The 24,862-nt window shown below is 39.3% G+C and overlaps 5 protein-coding genes across 5 annotated transcripts; all 5 read left to right on the top strand.

The window, feature by feature from the left end:
* The first annotated feature begins 407 nt into the window (after positions 1-407).
* On the top strand, positions 408-1,484 carry LOC121406230 (galanin receptor type 2-like). The gene has a single exon (XM_041597251.1). It carries the CDS (start codon positions 408-410, stop codon positions 1,482-1,484), a length of 1,077 nt encoding a protein of 358 aa, XP_041453185.1.
* Positions 1,485-3,770: 2,286 nt separating this feature from the next.
* Positions 3,771-4,994, top strand: LOC121406232. The gene has a single exon (XM_041597252.1). It carries the CDS (start codon positions 3,771-3,773, stop codon positions 4,992-4,994), a length of 1,224 nt encoding a protein of 407 aa, XP_041453186.1.
* A 4,007-nt stretch (positions 4,995-9,001) lies between these two features.
* On the top strand, positions 9,002-10,165 carry LOC121406233 (beta-1 adrenergic receptor-like). Its single transcript, XM_041597253.1, has one exon. The coding sequence runs from the start codon at positions 9,002-9,004 to the stop codon at positions 10,163-10,165; it is 1,164 nt and encodes a 387-aa protein (XP_041453187.1).
* Positions 10,166-16,937: 6,772 nt separating this feature from the next.
* Positions 16,938-17,816, top strand: LOC121406234 (beta-1 adrenergic receptor-like). Its single transcript, XM_041597254.1, has one exon. The coding sequence runs from the start codon at positions 16,938-16,940 to the stop codon at positions 17,814-17,816; it is 879 nt and encodes a 292-aa protein (XP_041453188.1).
* A 4,451-nt stretch (positions 17,817-22,267) lies between these two features.
* Positions 22,268-23,350, top strand: LOC121406236 (probable G-protein coupled receptor 21). The gene has a single exon (XM_041597255.1). It carries the CDS (start codon positions 22,268-22,270, stop codon positions 23,348-23,350), a length of 1,083 nt encoding a protein of 360 aa, XP_041453189.1.
* Positions 23,351-24,862: the final 1,512 nt, after the last annotated feature.

Here is a 24,862-nt window from a genome sequence, read left to right on the forward strand (position 1 = left end):
AAACTGTATCCATGACAGAAAAATGACGCACATGACTGAGGTGACTTAATTGTTCAGAAATAATGAAACTGTAACATTTTGCTCTTAATGATGCAAGGAGTCGACATTTGACATCCGCAATAAGTTACAATCTCCAAAAAGGATTAAAACCGGCGGTGTTTGCCCAGCCGTTTCAAAGCATATGCTTAAACTTTATTCCAGGAGCCTACGTCATGTCTCTATCAGTTTCCATGCGGAATGAACAGGGTGGCTCCAAATGACGTCTTCACGAATACAATCGATGACTTCAGATGCATTTTCATCGTCACTTTAGATTCAAATTGTGTTTGTTCCAGGTAGACCTAGTCCTCGGACTTCAAAGGAAAACGTGAGATTTATCAGAACGTTAAGAAAAAAAGTTGAGAAAAATGAATTCATCCGTGTATCTTGATCAGGAGAATGACTCAATTAGAGTAGAAACAAGAGCCATTGTCATCAGCCTGTCCTTCGGTTTACTGGCATTTCTTACGCTAATTTCTAACGTTTTAGTGCTGTTGGTACTTCACCGGGGTCGCAACCATTTCGATGAAGTCATGCGAATTCTGATCCAAATATTAGCGATAACAGACCTAATGGGCGGCATCCCTGGTTGCCTGTTACAGAGTCTACACCATTCTTTGAAGCAGTCCGCACCTTCGTCTGTGATCTGCAAACTGGTTCCATTTATGACAGTATACCTGGTGCTCCAGTCGCTCTACATCGTGTGCTTGATCAATCTTTACAGACTATTTTCCGTCTTGCGACCCTTGACGCATCTGCGTTTCTTGACTCCTAAAACAGTACGCATCTGTGCAATAATCATGAAGTTTGCTGTGTTCGGATTCGTTCTCCCTCTTGTTCCCCTAAAAGGAATGCCTCTGAATAGAGGTTTAGACACGCTTTGCGATCAAACCCTGAACGTCTGGCACCCACCTTCGGACATGCTCCCGAAATTAACCGCAGCAGTCGCGGTCACTGTCATTGCATTTGCAATCCCGCTTCTCATACTCACCTATACCAACGCGAGGTTGTTGTATATCGCTTGTCGGGTTGTGCGGAGGAACTCGAACGTCAAACGATCCCAAACGCTATCCACAGACCAAAGCCAAACCATAAACCTGGAATCTGGGAACAGTCGGTCAAATCAACAGAATAATCGCATCAAGAATAAGAGCACTGTCCTCCCTGCTTCCTCTGGCTTCAAAGGACTGAAGACCGTCATCGTTGTCACAGGATTATTCTATATATCCTGTATCCCTTTTTGCTTTTTTGCCACCTATGCTTTGAACAACAAGGACCACTCGGAATATGATGTTGTCTCTATCTTTTTCCTCATGAGTAATACATGGTGGAATGGACCCATCTTTATATACACATCTAAGACGTTTAGAAAAGAGGCGTTCAAACTAAGGAAAGACTTGAAACTTTGGTTGCAGGGAAAGTTTATTGGGGTCGGTCATGACTGATTTACGTTGGTTCAAGGAGGTGGAGGTGAAATATGGAGTAACAGCAAACAAAATTCATGGACCCATCTTTATATACACATCTAAGACGTTTAGAAAAGAGGCGTTCAAACTAAGGAAAGACTTGAAACTTTGGTTGCAGGGAAAGTTTATTGGGGTCGGTCATGACTGATTTACGTTGGTTCAAGGAGGTGGAGGTGAAATATGGAGTAACAGCAAACAAAATTCATTGAACAAGGTTCAAAGCGGCCAGCAGAAAGTATGTCAGGCATGCAGTCACAACATATATTCATTGCAAATGTGTCGACAAAAGATCCCCGCATGACTTCGTACGTATAAGGGAAATATGCTATCGTTATGATGATTACTTCTTCGCTGCATCTAGGTCTCGTTATATGTGCAGTTCATTATTCGGAGGCATGCGAAAAGAAATTATGCAATATTTCTTGAAATATGACTCAAATTTACTCTGAGATATATATTACAATGAACATCAATATTCGACCGCATTTTAAATTTCCATTAGCCGCAATCGATCGGAAAAGTGTCAAAATCTGGTTTCTTTAAAGATCAAATTCTTACTTTTGTCACTGATTAAAGGTTGATTTATAGAATATGGCCATAGTTTTCGGCGTAATATTGCTTAGGTATTGGTGTCTTGTCATGCGTTCAAATTCCAGTTTATTGATGTAAAAGACGGAATATCGATACAATATCGATATTTGCAAAGGTTCACTCCTTGGACATGTTGGACTAATATCCCCATAGAGGCTTCGAACGGCGGAAAACAAAAAGTTACTTACTTCCTTACTTTCTTTTGTTCTTCTTTGAAAATGAACAGCTGCTTGGATAAATTAGTTGCCCGTTGGAACTCCAGTCATAGAAACTAAAGGCATGGTTACACCGCCCGAGCGTTGTTGGTGCGGTCGTGGAGCGTTATAGGGAGAGGGGGTCGAATTTCGCTCACAAAATTGGGGAAAAAATCAAAAACAAAAATCGAAAATGGTGAACGGGAGCGAGCGGTGATGATTTTCCTCTCTCCGCTCCACGACCGCCCGAGCGTTGTTGGAGCGGTCGTGGAGCGGTAGGAAAGAGGGCCGAAATTCGCTCACAAAATTGGGGAAAAATCAAAAACATAAATCGAAAACAAAAAAAACATTCGAAATCGAAAATGGTGAACGGTAGCGAGCGGTGAGGATTTTTTTCTCTCCGTTCCACGACCGCTCCAACAACGCTCGGGCGGTGTGACTGCATGCCCTTATTTTACAATAAACTTTGCAAGGTGAAATTCCCATTTAGCATCGTGATATATGACTTTAAACCTATACTTGGGTGACTCCAACAAACGGCCACGTTCTTTTAATCGGCTTTCGAAAATAGTTTTATAAAAATTTCACCCATCTTTTATTGACATGCTAATAATTCCGAAGTATATAGGCGTATTTTATTGTGAATTCAGTATTGCAATATACAGTGTACAGTTTTGGGAGTTAATTATTTATTTCTGTTTTATTACACAGGATAGCACTTTCAGTCGTAAAACTAATGGGGTGCTTTTATGCGTTTCGTCGCAGAAAAAAATGATTTCAGCAATGGAAACTTATCATTTCCAATCTTATTTTTATGTGTTTGTTTTATATTCGCGTGAACAAAAGTATATGAATATAAGCTTCTCAGCAATAAATGTACATAACCTTAATATTTTGTTAATTTTTAACTAAAGTCAAAGAAATAAGGCTCCATTTAATACAGTGGTATTGTTAGAAATCTAAAGACGCCATAAGCGGTTCCAGGGTTTCATGACGAGTCAATATTAAGTGCGTCTGCAGAAGTCCGAACCACCAGCAAGTTTGTATTCAACTGCTTTAATTGCCAATTAAATATTTCAAAGATCATTAGTTAATCCCTTTGAGTTTCTGCCTTTTTCAGAAATACAATATAATGGTTTAGTTCCTTGAATCAATATATGCTGGTAAAACATACACATTACACAGAACATGTATGTATTGCTTAAAGTTGTACAGAGAACATCGCTTAGACGGAGCTGGAGATCCATTTCTAATTAGATTTGCCTGTATTCAAAACTGTGACGGTATAAGCACTGTACAGTCCTGGAGTGAACAGTAAAGTGGGTTCTTGATTCAAAATAAAATTCTGTTCACTGGTTTAGTGCCAAGTACTTCGACGCTTGGATGATGTCAGGCGAGGTCTCGTCCAAACTCAGTCTGCCGATCCCAGATCTTGTCAATTGTGATTAACGTTTTACATGGTGAATGACATTACATCAAGATGAATAATACGACTGCCACGTTTCCAAATGTTGGGGTGTATGGAGAAGCAAGGACCATGGACATTGTGGCTGGTATATGCTTCAGCCTCACAGCCCTACTCGCTTTAGTTTGCAACCTTTTTGTCCTTGTGGTGCTTCATCGAAGCCGTCGACGCTTTGACGATATCATGCGATATCTTATCCAAACTCTGGCGGTCTCAGACTTAGTCGGAGGCTTTGCGTGTTGTCTTTTCCAAGTGCTTCGTATCACGCTCAAGACCTTTCCATTTTCAATAATGATCTGCAAAGCCATTCCTTTTATGTCATTCTACATGGTTCTGAGGTCCCTGTATTTAATGTGCATCATCAACCTGTACAGATGCGTATCTGTAGTGTATCCTTTGGCTCACCGAAGATACATTAATATGAGGAGGATGCGCATCTCCGTCTTTACAGTATGCGGTTGTTTGTGTTCTTTTGTTGTGCCTTTGCTATTGTTCAGAAATGAATTACGCAGTGGAATATTGAACACTTTGTGCGAATTTAGATCTTCGAGGGAACTAGGCGATCACGAACCAGGCAATCACGAACCAGGCGATCACGAACCAGGCAATCACGAACCAGGCGATCACGAACCAGGTGATCACGAACCAGGCGATCACGAACCAGAATATCACGAACCAGAATTTTACAGCCGGGTGGCCAACACGAGGGGTCTCTTTGCTATCGTGTCCTTGGTCATTCCACTCGCCATTATTACTATCACAAATATCAAGCTATTGATAATTGCTTGCAAGGTTGCACAGAAGAACAAACACGTACGGGACCAAGCAGTGTCTTCTTCGTCATCCTTCGGGCAGGACAATCAACAAGGCAACACCCCCAGCGCACATCACAACGCCCTCTACGTCAGAAGTTCTGACAACGATCCTAGGCGCAATAGGGGTAACTTTTACGCGAAAGTTCGAGCCATTCTTGGGTTTAAGGGCCTTAGAACCCTTCTCGCCATAACATTAATGTTCTATGTGTCTTGTGTTCCCGCTTGCGTCTTAATTGGAATATCAGTAGAGCACCACGACACCATTAGCTCACCCTTATTTATGGCATCTTCCTTGTTGCTTTTAGGAAACTCATGGTGGAACGCTCTCATATTTCTATTCCTCTCCAAAACCTTTAGAGAACATGCAGTAAAGTTGAAGGAAATGTTCGTGTTACATTGTACCTTAAAGTGTGACGCAGTGTAATTACTAACGTTTGACCTGGAAAGTACCATTAACCGCGTTCAAAGTAAAAGTGGCCGGGAGAGATAATATATTCTCCTTCTTGTGGTTCTTACCTATGTTGTGTTCATTTTGCCACTAGTTGGTCAAACGTATAAAAAAAACTTATGTCAATCAACACTTAAGTTGATAGTTGATCCCGTGATAAAATATTGAGATGTATACATACATGTACATACTACTATTACAAAAGTTTGACCTTTACCCAAGGGCCGAGTTTTAATGTCTCTTACTGCGTCGTACCTAATCATTTTCTATTCTTTCAAATCTTGCTTTAATTATGGTAACCAATTCCTTGAGGAAAAAAGTTGAATAGGTTCACGCGCGTGCACTTACCACAAGCACCTCGTACTCGCCATGATTTCTGCTGTTGGAGAATGATGTCTATACACTGCAAAACCTCTGGTGTTGATTTAACACCAGCCCGGAATCTATATTTTTGTTCACACCGGAGAAGTGTTAAACAACACCAGTTTATAATAAAAACAGCATCGGTTTGATTAAAAACTGGTGTTATTTCAGTTATTCTCTCGCGTGGACATATAGAGATACCGGGATGTTAAATCCACACCGGAGTTTTTGCAGTGTACGAAATATAGAGTGCATACGACATGAAACAGATATAAATTGAATCCGGCATGAATCTGTTTTAATATCAGGACACTAAAAAAAAAAGCTTGAAAAGTATGATTTCATCACTCTAGATGTTGTTTTGGATGACCAGGAAGAAATAGGTCTGTTTCGTATATCAATAACGAGCATTACAAGAAAATGTCATTGTCCCAAACCATTTACGTAAATCATATTTTCTGTAAATATTTCTCAAATTTGATGAAAAAGTGGTTCTATAATTTCCTTACAGTATCTTGAAATCAATATATATATATATATATGTATGTATGTTTTATCTTTATATCTTTCCTGTTTCAATTTTGCCTGATTTAGGGCTGACAATGCTTTGACTTTTACCATCATCGTTAATCATCATCAACCATTCTTATGAATAAATTTATTGCAGTGGCCATGAACGTTCAAACTTCATGTATCACATTTATTAATTGAAATGGGGGCAAGGCAAGATTTGACACTTCATTTGATATTTTTTACGATGTTTATTTCACGGGATTTCATACTCTGTTCACTAGCTATATGGGAAGCCCTAAGTATCAACACTTTTATTAAGTTGTACGTTTCTTATGTTTGCTGTGCTCTTTCCTGATTCATCGATGGTGAAGACAATCAGCTATTTATACTTCCTACACAATGATTTGAGAGCCGAGTGAGCTGAAGTATGATATCTCTACTGTTAGTGATTATGTAACAATTGGATGTCCATACTTAACCACAACTTTAAACCTGAGTTTATATTAAACCTGACTTCAGAATACAGGCCATAGAGTGCATACGACATGAAACAGATACATCATGAAGACATATGTATTTTGATGTCAGGTCAAGACTAAAAGGAAAGCTTGAAAAGTATGATTTAATCAGTCGAGATGTTTAATGGGTGACCAGGAAGAAATAGATCTGTTTCGTAAATCAATTGACAATTACGAGCAGTACAAGAAAATGTCATTGTCCCAAACCATTTATGTAAAAAAAAAACAGACATGGCTTGTCCCATTGGTAATGGGCATTATCATTTTATATCTATGCTCTATGTATCCAGAGGCTATACGATATCATTTTCTGTATATATATATATATATATAATATATAAATGTGTGAGAATCTATACATGTACAACAGCTTTGGCAACTCTTTTATTTTAAATATTGTGTAAAGAAATGCATGAAGAGAACAATGGTAGGCGTAGCATAAATAAGGTTTTTTTCCAAAGGGTAGATAGCTCTGGGGAACCTTGATTTAAGCTATACGCCTGCCACTGTTTTCTTCATACATTTCTTTACACTATATATATGTGTGTGTGTTTGATCTTTATATCTTTTCTGTTTCAATTTTGATTGATTTAGGGCTGACAATGCTTTGACTTTTACCATCATCGTTAATCATTATCAACCATTCGTATGAATAAATTTATTGCAGTGGCCATGAAGGTTCAGACTTTATGTATCACATTTATTAAAGTGATTGGTTAACATTGGTTTGACTTTTAAAATATCTGAGCTAGAAGGACACACTTGTCACCTGTGACCAGCATATGTTCCAAAAATAAAGCCCTGAAAAAATTGCGTTCAAAAATGATTATTTAGTGCTTCAAAAATTGAAATATAAAGTGACCGGAAACACCATCTTAATTTCATCCCATACACTTATGTGTACTATTTAGGCATCTATAAGACACCTACTTACAAAATCGGGGTTTGCCTTGTAGTTTTAGCTCTTCATTCTCAATAATGGTTGTTTTCAGGGTTTATTAGTTTTAATACATGCACTTGTACACATGTTTCATCTTGGTTTGAGTATTTTTTAAATCGGCTGCTCACAAAGTTAAACAATACCTTTAATTGAAATGGGGACAAGGCAAGATTTGACACTTCATTTGATTTTTTACGATGTTTACTTGGATTTCATTCTCTGTACACAAGGTTCGAATCTTTTGACTTGAATATCATTGCATGATTGCAATTTTACTTGTTTCATTCCCCCACTTCGCATTTTATATCTTACTGTGTTGACTTTTAAGGAAATTTGTTTCCACGCATTCTAGTTGACATTATTTTTCGACTGATTGCCAAAGTTGGTAATTTTCGCTTAGTCCATTGATTTGTTATATTATAAAACAAAATTAATAGTATTGTATATTTCTTGATAACTTTTTCCGTGTAGTAACATTTATAATTCAGCCATTGGCTGCTAAAATGTTTTGATGCCTAATAAAGACCATTATTAATTAATCTGTAGATTGCTCATCGGCTATCTGTCTACAAACTTGTTTTCTGGAGTTTTTCAATAGGAATACAACTAGGCATACTGTGGATTAACAACAAGATGCTGTGATTTGTATCACGAAGCGACTTAATTGAGAAGCTTTTAGGAAGAAGACAAAAAAAAATCAGTCATGCGTTTGCGTTTGATTCGTTAATGGCAATTCTGTAGTATTTTTTTTATCTTTGCAATGTACTTAGATAGCCTAATTATGATGAGAGGTTTTTGCTGTAAACCATTACGAAGTACTGGACATAAAATTTCGCTCTCTTTAAAAAGCCAAGACAAAAACAAAAATCTACCCATTTTGTTAAAAGTGAATCATTTTGAAATAATACTCGTCAGTGGCAGTCTAAAAAGGGAGTAGATGGAGAAAACAAATGCTTCAGCCGGAACCGCCTTTTTTCCGTGTAGAAACATTTATAATTCAGCCATTGGCTGCCAAAATGTTTTGATGCCTAATAAAGACCATTATTAATTAATCTGTAGATTGCCCATTGGCTATCTGTCTACAAGCTTGTTTTCTGGAGTTTTTCCAATATGAATACAACTAGGCATACTGTGGATTAACACCAAGATGTGGAATGCTGTTTTTTTAACATGGAAAATATATAGGCCTACTAATACAAAGATCAGCATGAGTTGATAAATAATTATTTAGGGGAATTCTGAACAAAATTTCGTCATATTTTTTTTTCAAAAAGAGTTGTATACATCACCGCGCTTAATATATCCCACTAATTATTGGTGGTGTTGAAAACTTAAGTTGAATTTCCTTTTTATATGAGATGCTCTGATTTGTATCACGAAGCGACTTAATTGAGAAGCTTTTAGGAAGAAGACAAAAAAAAATCCGTCATGCGTTTGCGTTTGATTCGTTAATGGCCATTCTGTAGTATTTTTTTGTACTTAGCCTAATTATGATGAGAGGTTTTTGCTGTAAACCATTGCGAAGTACTGGACATGAAATTTCACTCTCTTTAAAAAGCCATTTCAGACAAAAACAAAAATCTACCCATTTTGTTAAAAGTGAATCATTTGGAAATAATACTAGTCAGTGGCAGTCTAAAAAGGAGTAGATGGAGAAAACAAATGCTTCAGCCGGAACCACCTTAGAAGGAATGCTTGTGGCTGATTCTGGTACGGATGTTACAGCCATCGCCATTTTGATCTCCATGGCGTTTCTAGTATTTGTGAGCAACATCTTAGTTTTACTCGTTCTTCAGAAAGGAAGAGGACTCTTTGATGAGGTCATGGCTCTCCTGCTTCAGATACTCGCTTTGTCGGATCTCCTAGGAGGTACGGTTGCATCGCTTCTAACAGCTACTCTTCTTCTCCTGGAGGTGACACCTACCTCCCGTGCTATCTGCAGAATGGCCCCTCTGGTGAACAACTTCATGCTCCTCCAGTCATTGTACATCGTTTGCCTTGTGAGTTTCTGTCGCTATCTTTCAGTCACGCATCCATTGTTTTATCTTGGGAGCGTGACGATATCTCGTGTACGCATCGCTGCCTTGTCCGTCAAGGCGTACGTCTTGCTTAACACGTGCGTCTTTCTACCAATACAGGGGTTTCCTTTCTGGGATGTCCTTGATGAGATGTGTAGTGCACAGACTGAGAGGTTGGATGTCCTACATCACAGGCCATCCGAATCCATCTTATCTTGGAACTTTACACCTGCTGTGGTATTCGTATCTGTTTCCTTCGTACTGCCTCTCTGTCTACTAACATTTGTGAATTCTCGACTCCTTTGCATTGCCTGTCGTATCAGCCGCCGCGAGAAAAGCCAGCATCGGGTTGTCCAAAGAAACCCAAAGAGCAGTGGTTCTTCGAACAGTGAATACCCACATCAGGAGTATCACTCACGGATTGGGAGACGACATGAGCGGAAGGGTCTTCGAGGATTCCTCACGGTATTTCTAATGACCGCGTCCTTCTATGTATCTTGTCTGCCTTATGTAGTCGTTGTCATATCCATTCTGACGGTAACGGCAACGGATGTTCGACAATATCTGAGCAAGTATGGGTGGATGGTGGCCCTCATGATCATGATTAGCAATGCTTGGTGGAATGCACCCATTTACCTTTTAACATGCCGGACTTTCCGGAAGAAGGCACTGGAGATCGTGACATGCAGGAAGTCGAGGGCAATGACAGCTTTCCAAGGTAGCGGACCCTCGCACGTTTCCCATGTATTTCAGTTGCAACCTCAAGCCTCTCATCAAATAGAAACCACTGGATAGATTCATATTAATCAGTTTGCACTTTGACTATCGACTAAGATCACAGAGAGTTGAAGGAAAATTATTTTTGAAAGCATAGCATAGTGAACCATTATTCGAGCTATTAGTTTATTGTTGATAAATCCCGTTAATCTGGTTACATCTGAACTTGCTCTTTGTCTCGCCCACCAGAGGTGAAGGCGAGACTTAGGGATCCAAATGTCCGTCCGTCACAAACCTCATGACACATGTTTCCACAACCGTAATTGACTTTTCAACCAAACTTGGATGGTAGATGGACTCGAGGGACTTGCATGTTATGCTGCAGGCGGAGGTCACATTGTTAGGTCAAAGGTCATTTTCAGGTCAACGTTAAAGTTTACATCCAGGACTCTTATGATACCTAACTCCACAACTGTAAGTCGCTTTTCAACCAAACTTGGATGGTAGATGGACTCGAGGGACTTGCATGTTATGCTGCAGTCGGAGGTCACATGGTAAGGTCAAAGGTCATTTTCAGGTCAACATTAAAGATTACGTACAAGGCTCTTGTGTTATTACATCCCAGTCATTTCACAATAAAGTTTCGATACAATTCTGTTGAGTGCCCTCGCAAATCACGATATTTCTGGTTATTTTCATAAGTGGGCGAGACACAAAATCGCTTTTGCCTTGTGTGGCCTACTTTTCCCTCATTTTATCTGATACCTATTTTGTTTTAACTGTGAATGTCGAAATATCTATCATCTGCCTTCATTCGTTAATGTGAGTTTATCATCTTTGCATTGTAAACACCGATATGACTTGTGCAAATGTCACCTTTTGTCGAATAAAATTTATTCATTTTTTTCAAAAAGAGTCGTGCTTCACTACGCTTGTTATAGCCCACTGATTATTGGTGGCCGGTGTTGAAAGCTTAAGTTGAATTTCCTTTCAATATGAGATGATGGATTTGTATCACGAAGCGACTTAATTAAGAAGCTATTAGGAAGAAGAAAAAAGTGCCCGTCATTGCGTTCGCGTTTCATTCGTTAATTGCTCATTTTGTTAGCTATTCAATGTACTCAGATTACCTAATTATGATGAGAGGTTTTTGCTATGAACCATTATGAAGTACCCGACATAAAATGTCGCTCTCTTTAAAAAGCCATTTCAGACAAAAAGCAAGAATCTACCCCTTTTGTTATAAGTGAATCATTTGGAAATAATACTCGTCAGTGGCAGTTCGTATGAAAAGGGAGTAGATGGAGAAAACAAATGCTTCAGCCAGAACCGCCTTAGAAGACATGCTTGTGGCTAATTCTGGTACGGATGTTACAGCCATCGCCATTTTAATCTCCATGGCGTTTCTAGTCATTGTGAGCAACATCTTAGTTTTACTCGTTCTTCGGAAAGGACGACGTCTCTTTGATGAGGTCATGGCTCTCCTGCTTCAGATACTCGCTTTGTCGGATCTCCTAGGAGGTGTGGTTGCATCGCTTCTTACAGCTACTGTCTGGTTGGAACTTAGGTTATATAAATCAAAAGTCCAGTAGGCAGTTCTTTAAACGTATATACAACAGACATTTATTAGTTGAGATGCAACAACAATGATCACTACTGCGTCATCTTGGTAGCAGCCATAACTTTCTCTATGCAAGTAGTCACGTGTAATAACAAAGTATAGTCTACGCTTGCAGACCTTTATCAGTTATCACCACACCTCCCTTTCTTTAAAGAGGTTTATATACACATATATAATACTTCTTAAACTACAGAGTGACAGGGTGGACTACCTGTACACTTACAACAGTACTAGGGGATTATTCTGCCCCTTAAAGCTGGAGTACTGTCGCTGTCAAATATTTTAACATGCAACATTACATTTCATATATATTTCATTTTTGCTGTTTGTATGATGCGACAATTCGTTGAACCGGTAGAGACATCTGTTGAGTTGAGTTTTGTGATAGCGATAAATTCAATCCCGTATTGCTGATTAACTATAACATGCAAATTGATATCATGCACATGCAATCATGCATTTATCATGGGGTTGTATTAGAGTTCAAACCATTTACAGTTTCAAAGTTATTTTTGAACTCATGTGGCTATTTACAAAACGAAACGCGAAAGTTTTTCTGTTTAGTTCGCTTTCCATCCATTTACAAGTTTAAACGATCTGGCGGTTTAACGACTCGTCCGCTTCTGGTTGTTCGGGATGGTGACGAAGATGCGCGAACATCAGATGCTGGTTCCGCTTCTGCGCTGTCATCTAGCTCGAAGTCATCCTGTACTGGTAATGGAATAGACTCGGCTTGGTGTCTGGGATCTGGCCTGAGGTGACGTCTGTTTCTGCGACGTATCTCGCCTGCAGCTGTTTCAATTTGGTATGATCTGTTATGATTATTGACAGACTTTATGATACCATGTTGTGACCAGGTATTAGTTTTCATGTCTTGGAGTATCACATGATCTCCAGGTTTTAGCTTTGGCAAGTCTTGAGCATGTTTATCGAATCGCTCTTTTTGTTTCACCTTCTGCTCATCCTTTCTTCCCCTCACAGATTTAGTATCAATCTGTTGGTTGTTGAGCAAAGTATCAAGCATGGGAAGGTTTGACCTAATCTGACGATTGTACAGAAGTTCTGCTGGAGATTTTCCGCATGCTATTGGTGAACTTCGATAGACTTGTAAAGCTCTGTGGATATCTTGTCCACTGTGTTGTGACTTCAGTATGAGATTTTTGACAATCTTCACAGCATTTTCTGCGAGGCCATTTGATTGTGGATAATGTGGACTCGATGTGGTATGGTGAAAATCCCATTCTTTTGCAAAGCTTTTGAATTCTTGGCTTGCAAATTGAGGACCATTATCCGACATCAGTTCACATGGTGTACCATGACGAGCAAATATTGCTTTCATGTGATTAATCACGGCCTTGCTTGTAGTTGAAGTCAAAGTACATACTTCAATGAATTGTGAGTAGTAGTCGACGACGACCATATATTCTCTTTTGTTCAAAGTGAATACATCTACGGCAATTTTTTCCCAAGGACGATTAGGCAATGCATGAGGATTTAGGCTTTCAGCCTGTTGTTTTGGTTTGTACATTAGGCATGAAGTACAATTTTGGACCATTTCAGTGATGTCTGCATTGATTCTTGGCCAATAGATTACTTCCCTAGCACGTTTCTTACATTTCTCAATGCCTAAGTGACCTTCGTGTACTTGGTTAGTATGTATCGTCTCATGGAAGTTGGAATTACTATTTTAGAACCTTTGAATATGATTCCATCTGCTTCAGAGAGTTCACTTCTAATGTTCCAGTACTGTTTTATTCTAGCTGGACATTGTTGCTTACTTTCTGGCCAACCATTTCTGATGGTGGCTAGCAACTCTTGAAGCTCTACATCTTTTTTGGTCTCTTCAACAATTTCTTGTCTTTTGTTTGATGTTACTGGCATTGCTTGTACTATCATATCTACATAGACTCTGATATCTTCTTCAGTTTCAACATTCAATTCTGCTTTTGGATCTACTGCTCGTGACAGTGTATCGGCAGTGAACATGTACTTTCCAGGTGTATATGACATTTGGAGATCATATCTCTGTACTCTGATTAGTAATCTTTGAATGCGTAAAGGACAATCTGCCAATGACTTAACAAACAATGGGATAAGTGGCTTGTGATCTGTTTCAACTTCTATCTTTTGACCATAGATATATTGATGAAATTTTTCACATCCGTAAGTGATAGCTAAGAGTTCTTTTTCTATCTGAGCGTAACGTGTTTCTGCATCAGTCATAGCTCTTGATGCGTAAGCTATTGGATGCCAATTTTGTTCATGTTGTTGTAGGAGAACTGCTCCTAGTCCATTTTTTGAAGCATCAGCTGATATCTTTGTGGGTTTTGTGCAGTCATAGAAATGAAGCACTGGTTGACTCATTAGAGCTTCTTTCAACTCGCACCATGCTTTTTCTTGTTCATTTTCCCACATCCACTCTACTTTCTTGTCAAGCAAAATACGTAGAGGTGCTGACCTTGTTGATAGGTTTGGAATGAATTTTGCTTGGTAGTTTATCATCCCCAAGAACCTTTGTATGTCCTGTTTACAGGTTGGTCTTGCCATGTTTCTGATGGCAGCCACCTTTTTAGGATCTGGTCTGACTCCATCTTGGCTGATCAAGTCACCAATGAAAGTCATCTGGTTCACATTGAACTCACACTTGTCTCGATTGAGTTTCAGGTTTGATTTTTGTGCGATGTCTAGAACTATTCTCAGACGATCGTCATGCTCTTCTTGAGTGCTTCCCCATACCACTATGTCATCCATCATGGTATTGACACCAGTTATATCTACGAACAAGTTATGTATTATCTTGTGAAATACTTCAGGAGCACTGCAGATACCAAAAGGTAGTCTCAAGAATCTATATCTTCCGTACGGAGTGATAAATGTACAAAGCTTGGAACTATCTTCATCTAGTTGGATTTGCCAAAAACCACTTGATGCATCTAATTTACTGAAATACTTGGCTCCAGCAAACTGAGAGGTTATTTCAGCTCTAGAAGGCAATTTATAGTGTTCTCGTTTGATTGCACGATTAAGATCACGCGGATCTAGACAGACTCTGAGTTGACCATTCTTTTTCTTGACTACAACAAGAGAAGACACCCAATCTGTCGGTTCATCAACCTGTTTGATTACATCCATGTTTTCCATCTTATCTAGTTCCTCTTTTAGTTTCTTTTGAAGTGGAAATGGAACTTTGCGACATGCATGTTGAACTGGTTGTGCATTGTCTTTCAATGTAATGTGATGTTTGCCTGGAAGACATCCTAATCCTACAAATACATTGTCATAATCTTGCACTACAGTTTTGCCTGTTTTTATCTCTGTTTGTTTATCAACATGATAGACGCGTTTTACTAGATACAAGTCTTCACTCGTTCTGAGACCTAGCAATGGTTGACGATTTCCAGGAATGATGAAACATTGAACACTGTGTTTAATTCCTTTGTACTCCATTTGGACATAACAACGACCTTTTACTGGAATGTTAGTCTCATAGTAACCTGTTAACTTCACTTTGGCTTTTTGTAGTTTTGGTTTCGGTTTCAATTTGTGATAGATTGTTTCAGGGAGAGTGTTAGCTTGAGCTCCAGTATCTATCTTGAACTCAACTAGCTCATTATTGACTCTCAAATTGACTTTCCACTCTTCTTTTGATTCATGTTCCTGTGAATCAACTGAACAAATCATGAAACCATCTGAATCTACCTTTAAGTGTTGCAATTCATTGACTTTTGCTACTGGGGTACGACAACACTTAGCAAAATGATTTTGCTTACCGCACTTTTTACATGTTTTACCTTGTGCAGGACATTTTTCTTTGGTATGTCTATTACCACATCTTGTACATGTTTTATTGTTAGTACGATCTTGAGGTTTTGTTTGTCTTGTTTGGTTTGACTTTTTACCAGAAGATTTCTTATTCTTGCTGAGAGAATCAACCGGAATTGAGGCATTTTCCCCGGTGGAACTCAACGCTTGGGCCTGCGTTCGAGTTTGTTCAGCAACCCGACAAACTTGCAACGTTTTATCCAATGTGAGATCATCTAGCCTCAACAAATGCTCTCTTAGACCATCATCTAAGATACCACAGATAATTCTGTCCCGTATAAGACTCTCTTTCAACGAAGAAAACTCACACGACTGTGCACGACTTCGCAATTCAGTTGCATATTGATCAACACTCTCATGCTCTAATTGTGATCTTGTGAAAAATCTATGTCTCTCATACGTTAGATTACGTTTTGGCATGCAATATTCCTCAAATTTGTCCAACACTTTCTCAAGCTTCATGCTCTCATCCTCGGCAAATACAAATGTATTATACAATTCCAAGGCAGCATCACCAATTACGTGTAGAAGCATTGATGTTTGTGACTTGTCATCTTTTTCTGACATTCCTGAGGCAACATTGTATAGAGTGAATTTTTGTTTGAATCTTTTCCAATTCTCGGAAATATTTCCCTTTAAGTCAAGTGGAGGAGGTTGACTTAGATTTGTCATTGTGTCTGTTGTTGTCTTTGTTTCTGTGTATCGTTAATGTTAGTAACTTTGTCTTACTTTTTAGTTTAGTAACTTTAACATACCAATATCACTTGTGCATATACTCATGAACAGTATAATAATTAGCAAGTATTTGTATCTTTCCAACAATTACGTTTGCTCAATTATTACTACTTTCACTGAGATATAATGTTCATGTCCCATAAACGTCACGCTAACTGTCCGTCATACTGTAATTTGGCCAGGCACATTTATGCACTCCAAATCCATACAACGACATAGCCAACTTCTATGGACATAACATCACACATACAGCAATGGTCATTCACTGATACACATGAATACAATAAGCTCTTTGTCTTTCACCATCTCTCTCCTCACGGGGGTTAGGGAGAAAATGGAATGAACTGGCCTGATTTCAATGATTCCTCCATCTCAAAGCTCGGTGGGTTACTCAGCATAATAATGCAGGATCTGACACCATGGTTGGAACTTAGGTTATATAAATCAAAAGTCCAGTAGGCAGTTCTTTAAACGTATATACAACAGACATTTATTAGTTGAGATGCAACAACAATGATCACTACTGCGTCATCTTGGTAGCAGCCATAACTTTCTCTATGCAAGTAGTCACGTGTAATAACAAAGTATAGTCTACGCTTGCAGACCTTTATCAGTTATCACCACACTGTCAACCTCCTAAAGGTGACCCCCACCTCTCGTGCTATCTGCAGAATGGCCCCTCTGGTGAACAACTTCATGCTCATGCAGTCATTGTACGTCGTTTGCCTTGTGAGTTTCTGTCGTTATCTTTCAGTCACGCATCCATTGTTTTATCTTCGGAGCGTGACGATTTCTCGTGTACGCATCGCTGCCTTGTCCGTCAAGGCCTACGTCTTGCTTAACACGTGCGTCTTTCTACCCATACAGGGTTTTCCATTCTGGGATGTCCTTGATGAGATGTGTAGTGTAAAGACTGAGAGGTTGGATGTCTTACATCACAGGCCATCCGAATCCATTCTATCTGGGAACTTTACACCTGCGGTGGCATTTGTATCTGTTTCCTTCGTACTGCCTCTGTGTCTACTAACATTTCTCAATTTTCGACTCCTTTGCATTGCCTGTCGTATCAGCCGACGCGAGAAAAGCCAGCATCGGGTTGTCCAAAGAAACCCAAAGAGCAGTCACTCTGATGGCAGTGGTTCTTCGAACAATGAATACCTACATCAGGAGTATCACTCACGGATTAGGAGACGACATGAGCGGAAGGGTCTTCGAGGATTCCTCACGGTGTTTCTAATGACCGCGTCCTTCTATGTATCTTGTCTACCTTATGTTGTCATATCCGTTCTGACGTCAACGGCACCGGATGTTAGACAATATCTGAGCGAGTATGGGTGGATGGTAGCCCTCATGATCATGATTAGCAATGCTTGGTGGAATGCACCCATTTACCTTTTAACATGCCGGACTTTCCGGAAGAAGGCACTGGAGATCGTGACATGCAGGAAGTCGAGGGCAATGACAGCTTTCCAAGGTAGCGGACCCTCGTACGTTTCCCATGCATTTCAGTTGCAGTCTCAAGCCTCTCATCGAATAGAAACCACTGGATAGATTCATATTCATCAGTTTGCACTTTGACTATCGACCAAGATCACCCAGAGTTGAAGAAGGAAAATTATTTTTAAAAGCATAGCATAGTGAACCCCAATTCCGTTGTGACTGGTTTGCATCATTCGCCCATCAGAGACAAGCCATTAGTATATTGTTGATAAATACCGTTAAAGTGATGGGCTAACATTGGTTTGACTTTTAAAAAATCTGAGCTAGAAGGTCACACTTGTCACCTGTGTCTGTGATATGTTACAAAAATGAAGCCCATAAAAAATTGCGTTCGAAAATAATTATTTAGTGCTTCAAAAATTTAAATATAAAGTGACCGGAAACACCATCTTAATTTCATCCTATACACTTATGTGTAGTATTAAGGCGTCTATAAGACACCTATTTACAAAATCGGGGCTTGCCTTGTAGTTTTAGCTTTTCATTCTCAATGATAGTTGTTTTCAGGGTTTATTAGTTCTAATACATGCACTTGTACACATGTCTCATCTTGGTTTGAGAATTTTTTTAAATCGGCTGCTCACAAAGTTAAACAATACCTTTAATGTGGCTACATCTGAACTTGCTTTTGTGACCTTCTTTGTTTCCTCATCATCTGATACCTATTTTGTTTTGACTGTGAATGTCGAAATATATATCATCTGCCTTCATTCGCTTACTCGCTAATGTGAGTTTATCATCTTTGCATTGTAAACACTGGTATGTGGATACTGGAGATGTCACCTATGGAAGCTTAAAAGTGCCACCAAGATGTTGAGATAATTATCTCGGGAAGTCGACATCTTGATAGCAAAATATAAAATGACGAGATCCTGGATCTCATCATGTTGACATCTTTTAGAAGAGATGATGAGATGACGAGATCCTGGATCTCATCATGTCAACATCTTTTAGAAGAGATGTTGAGATGACGAGATCCTGGATCTCATCATGTCAACATCTTTTAGAAGAGATGTTGAGATGACGAGATCCTGGATCTCATCATGTCGACATCTTTTAGAAGAGATGATGAGATGACAAGATCCTGGATCTCATCATGTCAACATCTTTTAGAAGAGATGATGAGATGACAAGATCCCGGATCTCATCATGTCAACATCTTTTAGAAGAGATGTTGAGATGACAAGATCCCGGATCTCATCATGTTGACATCTTGTAGAAAAGATGATGAGATGATGAGATGATCTTGTCATCTCAACATCTCTTCTTAAGATGTTGACATGATGAGATCCAGGATCTTGTCATCTCATCATCTCTTCTACAAGATGTCAACATGATGAGATCCAGGATCTTGTCATCTCATCATCTCTTCTACAAGATGTCAACATGATGAGATCCGGGATCTTGTCATCTCATCATCTCTTCCAAAAGATGTCAACATGATGAGATCCCGGATCTTGTCATCTCATCATCTCTTCTAAAAGATGTCAACATGATGAGATCCGGGATCTTGTCATCTCAACATCTCTTCTAAAAGATGTTGACATGATGAGATCCGGGATCTTGTCATCTCATCATCTCTTCTAAAAGATGTCGACATGATGAGATCCAGGATCTCGTCATCTTATCTTTTGCTATCAAGATGTCGACTTCCCGAGATAATTATCTCAACACCTCGGTGGCACTTTTAAGCTTCCATAGGAGACAGTAGCGGACCGTGACCCGGAGGAGACAAAGCATTGGGGGGGGGGCACTGCATTGTTTTTGAACAATGCCGTGCCCCCCCCCCCCCCAATGCTTTGTCTCCTCGGGGTCACGGTCCGCCACTGACTGGAGATGTCACCTTTTGTCTTGTAGTGTTTTTGTTCATAACTTTAATGAATCGACAAAAGAGCAATATGTCTCCTGTGATATCAGTAAGTATCATATATCCACAATGTACTCACAAGAGTAGGCGACATTGATTATGTCTAATTTCGTCAATCTCATTGTTATTTACCCCTCCTTTAGAAATAACGGATAAATAACGTATGTATGGATTCATTTTGGGAACAATGTACATTTTTATTTAAAATCTTCATAACTTCTTAATTCATTTATGCGTGTATCATGGGTATCGAGTTCGTATTTTGTGAGTTTGCTGTCGGCCTAGTGCCAATTTCCATCTTCATGTGCAAAATTCGAAGTGAAATTTAAAAAACATTTCACGAAAGTGTTAATTTATAGGAGCAATCATTTTCTTGAATCTACTTTGGTTATATGAGCATTGCATAATTATATTTCTGTGCTTTGTGATGGTGTCATTGCATAAAACGAAACTCTAAATCGATATATAGACACAGCTTAAAGTTAATGCTAGAATGTTTGTCATAAAACATAAAAAATAAAGACTTGAATGAAGGCCTTTGTCCATAGATCTCACAACTGTTCTGACAATCGGCTTTGGTAATCTGGAGCCCGTTGCAGAAAGAGTTGCAAATAATCGCAACTCTAAAAATCATGCGCAACTTGATTTTCAACCAATCAACTGCGCGCATTTGGGACTTGCGATTGATTTTTTGACTTGCGTTTAAACGCAACTCTTTCTGCAACGGACCCCTGGAATTGTTAAAATCGATCGCCATCTTCAGCGTGAAATAGCCAAACCTATCCCCCTTGACTTTGTCCATACCAGAACTTAAAAAAGGCGGATATGCCATGCACCCCGTCCTCATTAACATGATTGCTACTCCATTTTGTGCCCTAAATAATCCTACGACCTTTTCATTAATATTTTGTTACACATTTATTACGCCATATATAGTTTTTAATTTGTTACATCTTCGCTTCATTTCCTTCCTCTCTATCATGATCCGTCTATGGGTGTTTCACAAAGAAAAGATAAGTTTGTGTTAAAGTTATGCTGCTTTTAATGTGTATTATCTTTGATTGAGAGCGGCCCTCAGTTGTACAACTTTCAAGGATGCAAAGCGGAAGGTAAGCATAATAGTCGTGATTGAAGATGACTGCTCTTTATTGGAAAGCTGGTGGGATTATGAAACTTTTAATGGTGTAATGGGATGTTCTAGTTTCGTATACAAGTATATTTTCATCCGCTCTCACCCGTTGATGGGCTGTCTTAGATAATTATTTACGGCAGAGGGACATTTATTGCGACTCGTTTATCCACTCTTCGAAGATTAATGGTCGTGTCATGGACATCTCGCTTCGCTGTTTAATGGCTGATATTGAAAGACACCGAAATAGCACGTCGCACATCTGATTTCAGTTCGGTCAATAAAGTTGAGGCTTTATTATTTTGCCATAGATTTAAAAAGAAAATCATGTAACCGGGGGGAAATTCGAGGGTTGTTCCAAGAATGAATTAATGCTTAATTGCGAGCATGGTTATAAGGGGCCAATCCTCTTGCATTCTATTATGCCACTGTCAATATTACTTTCATTCATTCAAATGATGGTTTATTGAATTATGCTCAGCGGCTCTACACTTTACCCACACGCACACACACACACACACTCTCTCTCCCACACACACACACACACACACATGCCACATATTGTACACAAAACAGACATCAAAGGTGGATAAATCAAAATAACCACAATTAATTGGATTGATTGGTATGACTTATAGAGATTTTTCTTATTAAACGGAGGCCAAAATACGAATTGAGATTCCAAGAAAGCCAGTGAGAACATTCGATGATAAAACCTGGAAGATACCTTTGAATAATGGCTGCTAATGGTAATAGAGTGACACGTGCCTTTGAAAGAAAGGTTACCCGTCACGATTCTGTAAAATTGGCATTTCACTACTTATACCTTGATGCGCCAATGTACAACATGACAAAGATGCATTACCCGAAAAATCTAGAGCGAATCTCTCCACTGCTCTCATAATGACCATGGTCGATCTAAAAACTAGTTTGCAATAGTTTGACAGCCCAATGACGTCACTGATTACATGCTTAATGAGAGGAGGAGTGAGTTACTACAGCAACTACATCTCCGAGGACCTCTCTTGAAGATAGGAGTGCCATACAAATACTTCCTGTGATTGCGTTATCCTGTGACTTTGGCTCCCATGAATACGGACAGCCTTAGCCTTTTCTCTTAGATTACTCAATTCTTTGTGATCTTACATCAGCAATAGCTGTTAAGTGCTTTTTGGTTGAGATAGACATTTGGCGTCATTTATGATGCTGATCATTGTCTACATTCATTATTTTTCAGCATCAACATTAGAGAGCGAATAATATCTGAATGATGATTCAGAATGCTTTTTGGATCATTCACATACTGACATATAGCTTCTGAAAGCAGAAACTTTGGACGATTCTTCGATAAGTGAACATTTTTTCGAATCTTTCTATCCTCTTCCCTCTGAATGATAACACTCATTCTTGGCTTTGTGCATTGCAAGAAGTGAATTATGGTAGGAACGTGCAACGTTGTGTGAGAGTTCGTCATTTTTACAACGCTTTGAAGCATTCATCATCAGCATGGCAGAAACAAGCTTTGGTCAACTAGAGACGTCAACCGATGTATTGGTTGTCACAAGGGTGGACTATGACTTTGACCTTGTCCACGTTGCGTTCTGTTCCACCATGTCTGTTTTAATCTTGATATCGAACGCATTCATAGTCTGTGTCCTCAAGAAAGGATCATCCTGCTTTGATGAAGTAACAAGTTTCCTGTTCAAAATCCTGGCATACACAGACATCATTGGAGGTGCTGTCGGAGCTCTGATCCACGGTCTCTACTTCATCTCAATGCGGAATCAAATTGCCGATACTGTCTGCCGGTATGTGCCGTTTTGCATCTCATTCTGCGCCCTGAATTCGCTCTATCTCGTCTGCCTGATCAACGTCCAGCGTTACGTTGCTGTTACGCGTCCCTTCAAGTACATTCGCCTCGCCACCACCAAGCGGTTTAAGGTTGTTGTCTGCATTTCCAATGCCTTTGTCATATGTCTAACCGTCATTGTATTACCGATTGAGGGATTCCCCTTTACGCCGATATTTTTATTGATGTGCCGAGACCAGTATAGAGTTGGAGACATCATCTCAAGGGTTGAAACTACTGTAGGACTGAGCATTTTGGTCATAGCGATTGCCATCCCCCTGATTCTGCTGTCTATCCTCAACTTGCGTCTGCTGGCGATCGCGTACCGTGCCTCACATCGGCTACACACCGTCTCAAGTCGGAGCCATCGGGATCAAGAGAAGAGCGGTTCAGGCTCGAAGAGCGTCTTCGAGATCACAGAAGCTAATGTTGCGAATGCTGTCCAACGTCGACGAGGTTTGAAAGGACTCAAGACAGTGATCGCAATTTCTGTCTTGTTCTACGTTTCATGCCTGCCCTACGCTGTAGCTCTGATCCTGACGATGGCGAACGGTGAACAGTCATACTATCTCTACTTTGTGGCACTTGCCCTCTTGCTCTGCAATTGTTGGTGGAATGGTCCGGTGTATTTCTTTACCAGTAGGACATTCAGGAAGAAGTCTCTAGAAGTCCTTGGATTTAAGAAGACCGGGATGAAACGAGCCGAAGTATCTACGAATGAACATAGCTTAGCCACTTAATTTCCACGGTGACATCCCACAAACCACGGATACATATAAGATCTCATTTAAATTTACCCTCGAAGCAAACGATAAAATACTCAGAATGTCTATGGAATTTACATGTACGTGTAGACTCGTTCAAAAGTATGACATGTATGAGACGTGTTCGTAGTATTGGATGTTTCATATTATTGTAGATCTACTTGTAACAAAAAAATGAAATGAGACGGAACCATCTCTGCTCAAGTTGGATATTTGGCATCTTCGGATCTTTTCCCTTCTGCGAAACTGCCTTTCATATGGCGGGTGTCCCTGAAAAAGGCGGGTCCGAGAATTCATCACCTTGCCTTAACTAATTCACGTGTTTAACAAGCAGCATTTCACGAAGAGAATGATGCCAAGAAGTTAATCTGGTGAAGACGTATCTCGTATTTCCGAAAAGAATGAAAAGAGATTAAGGGAGATGGCTTTCGCATTGAGATTGACTGTCACTTATGAGAAAACTGTTCAGTTTATCTTGTTTGCATTGATATAAAATTTATCTCATGTAAGATTATTTTTCTTTGCTTATGTAAACGTCTTTGAACTGAATAATGTTAAAGTTTTTTCATCCGCTAGCAAGATTGAGTATTTTTTTTTATATAGATTAATCAACTGAGATAAATATATTGTTTTTTAATGAGAATACTGTGTATATGTTAATATTTTTCTGAACCTTAAACGTCCTGTGTAATTCATGAAGGTGAAAAGGGATCTTCTTGCATGTCAAATGATGATGTAGAATTTGACAAAGATCGGGAGGGAGAGATAATAAAACATCATGTACATGGCGATGCACACTTTCCATCTTAAAAGGCGCTTCAGCTAGATCAAAGACAAGAAAAAACACTTCGTCCCGTATTCTGAAGTCAGGTTTAACTTAAACTCAGGTTTGAAGTTGTAGTTTAAGTATAGGAAGCCAAAAGTATCAAAATTTTGTATGTTTCTTTTGTTTACTGTGCTCTTTCCTGATTCATTGATGGTGAAGACAATCATCTATTTATTCTTGCTAGACAATCATGAATGATTTGAGAGTCAAGTGAGCTGAAGTATGATATCTCTACTCTTAGTGATTTATGTAACAAATGGCTTCCCATACTTAAACCACAACTTTAAACCCGAGTTGAAGTTAAACCTGCTATCAGAATACGGGCCTACAGGTTCAAACTGTAACAATGAATACATTAACGGGTGTCTGTTGAAAAGCACCTTTAGACAGGTTTGTCTTCAGGTTGCCCCGGAAGGTGGTCACGGATGTTCCGGATTTCAAACCCACAGGGTTGGCCCTGCTGCAGGAGCAAAGGTCCGTTCCCCCGTCAAATCTTTGAAACCGGAGTTTGTAATGGGTTAGACGCTGAGGAACGTAAGGTTCGTGAGGGTTTTAGAATCAGAGATGAGGTGCGAATGATGTACACCCTAAATATTATCTAAAATCCACCAAAGCCACCATTACAAAAAATATATCTCTAACGTTATACATTTATTTACTTC

The sequence above is a fragment of the Lytechinus variegatus genome, chromosome 19 (genome assembly GCF_018143015.1).
Source record: "Lytechinus variegatus isolate NC3 chromosome 19, Lvar_3.0, whole genome shotgun sequence".
In the NCBI taxonomy this organism is placed as follows: domain Eukaryota; kingdom Metazoa; phylum Echinodermata; class Echinoidea; order Temnopleuroida; family Toxopneustidae; genus Lytechinus; species Lytechinus variegatus.

What these genes read in the sequence shown, in the direction of transcription:
- LOC121406234 (XM_041597254.1), top strand. Translation starts at nt 16,938, where the DNA reads ATGGCCCCTCTGGTGAACAACTTCATGCTCATGCAGTCATTGTACGTC.
- LOC121406233 (XM_041597253.1), top strand. Translation starts at nt 9,002, where the DNA reads ATGGAGAAAACAAATGCTTCAGCCGGAACCACCTTAGAAGGAATGCTT.
- LOC121406236 (XM_041597255.1), top strand. Translation starts at nt 22,268, where the DNA reads ATGGCAGAAACAAGCTTTGGTCAACTAGAGACGTCAACCGATGTATTG.
- LOC121406232 (XM_041597252.1), top strand. Translation starts at nt 3,771, where the DNA reads ATGAATAATACGACTGCCACGTTTCCAAATGTTGGGGTGTATGGAGAA.
- LOC121406230 (XM_041597251.1), top strand. Translation starts at nt 408, where the DNA reads ATGAATTCATCCGTGTATCTTGATCAGGAGAATGACTCAATTAGAGTA.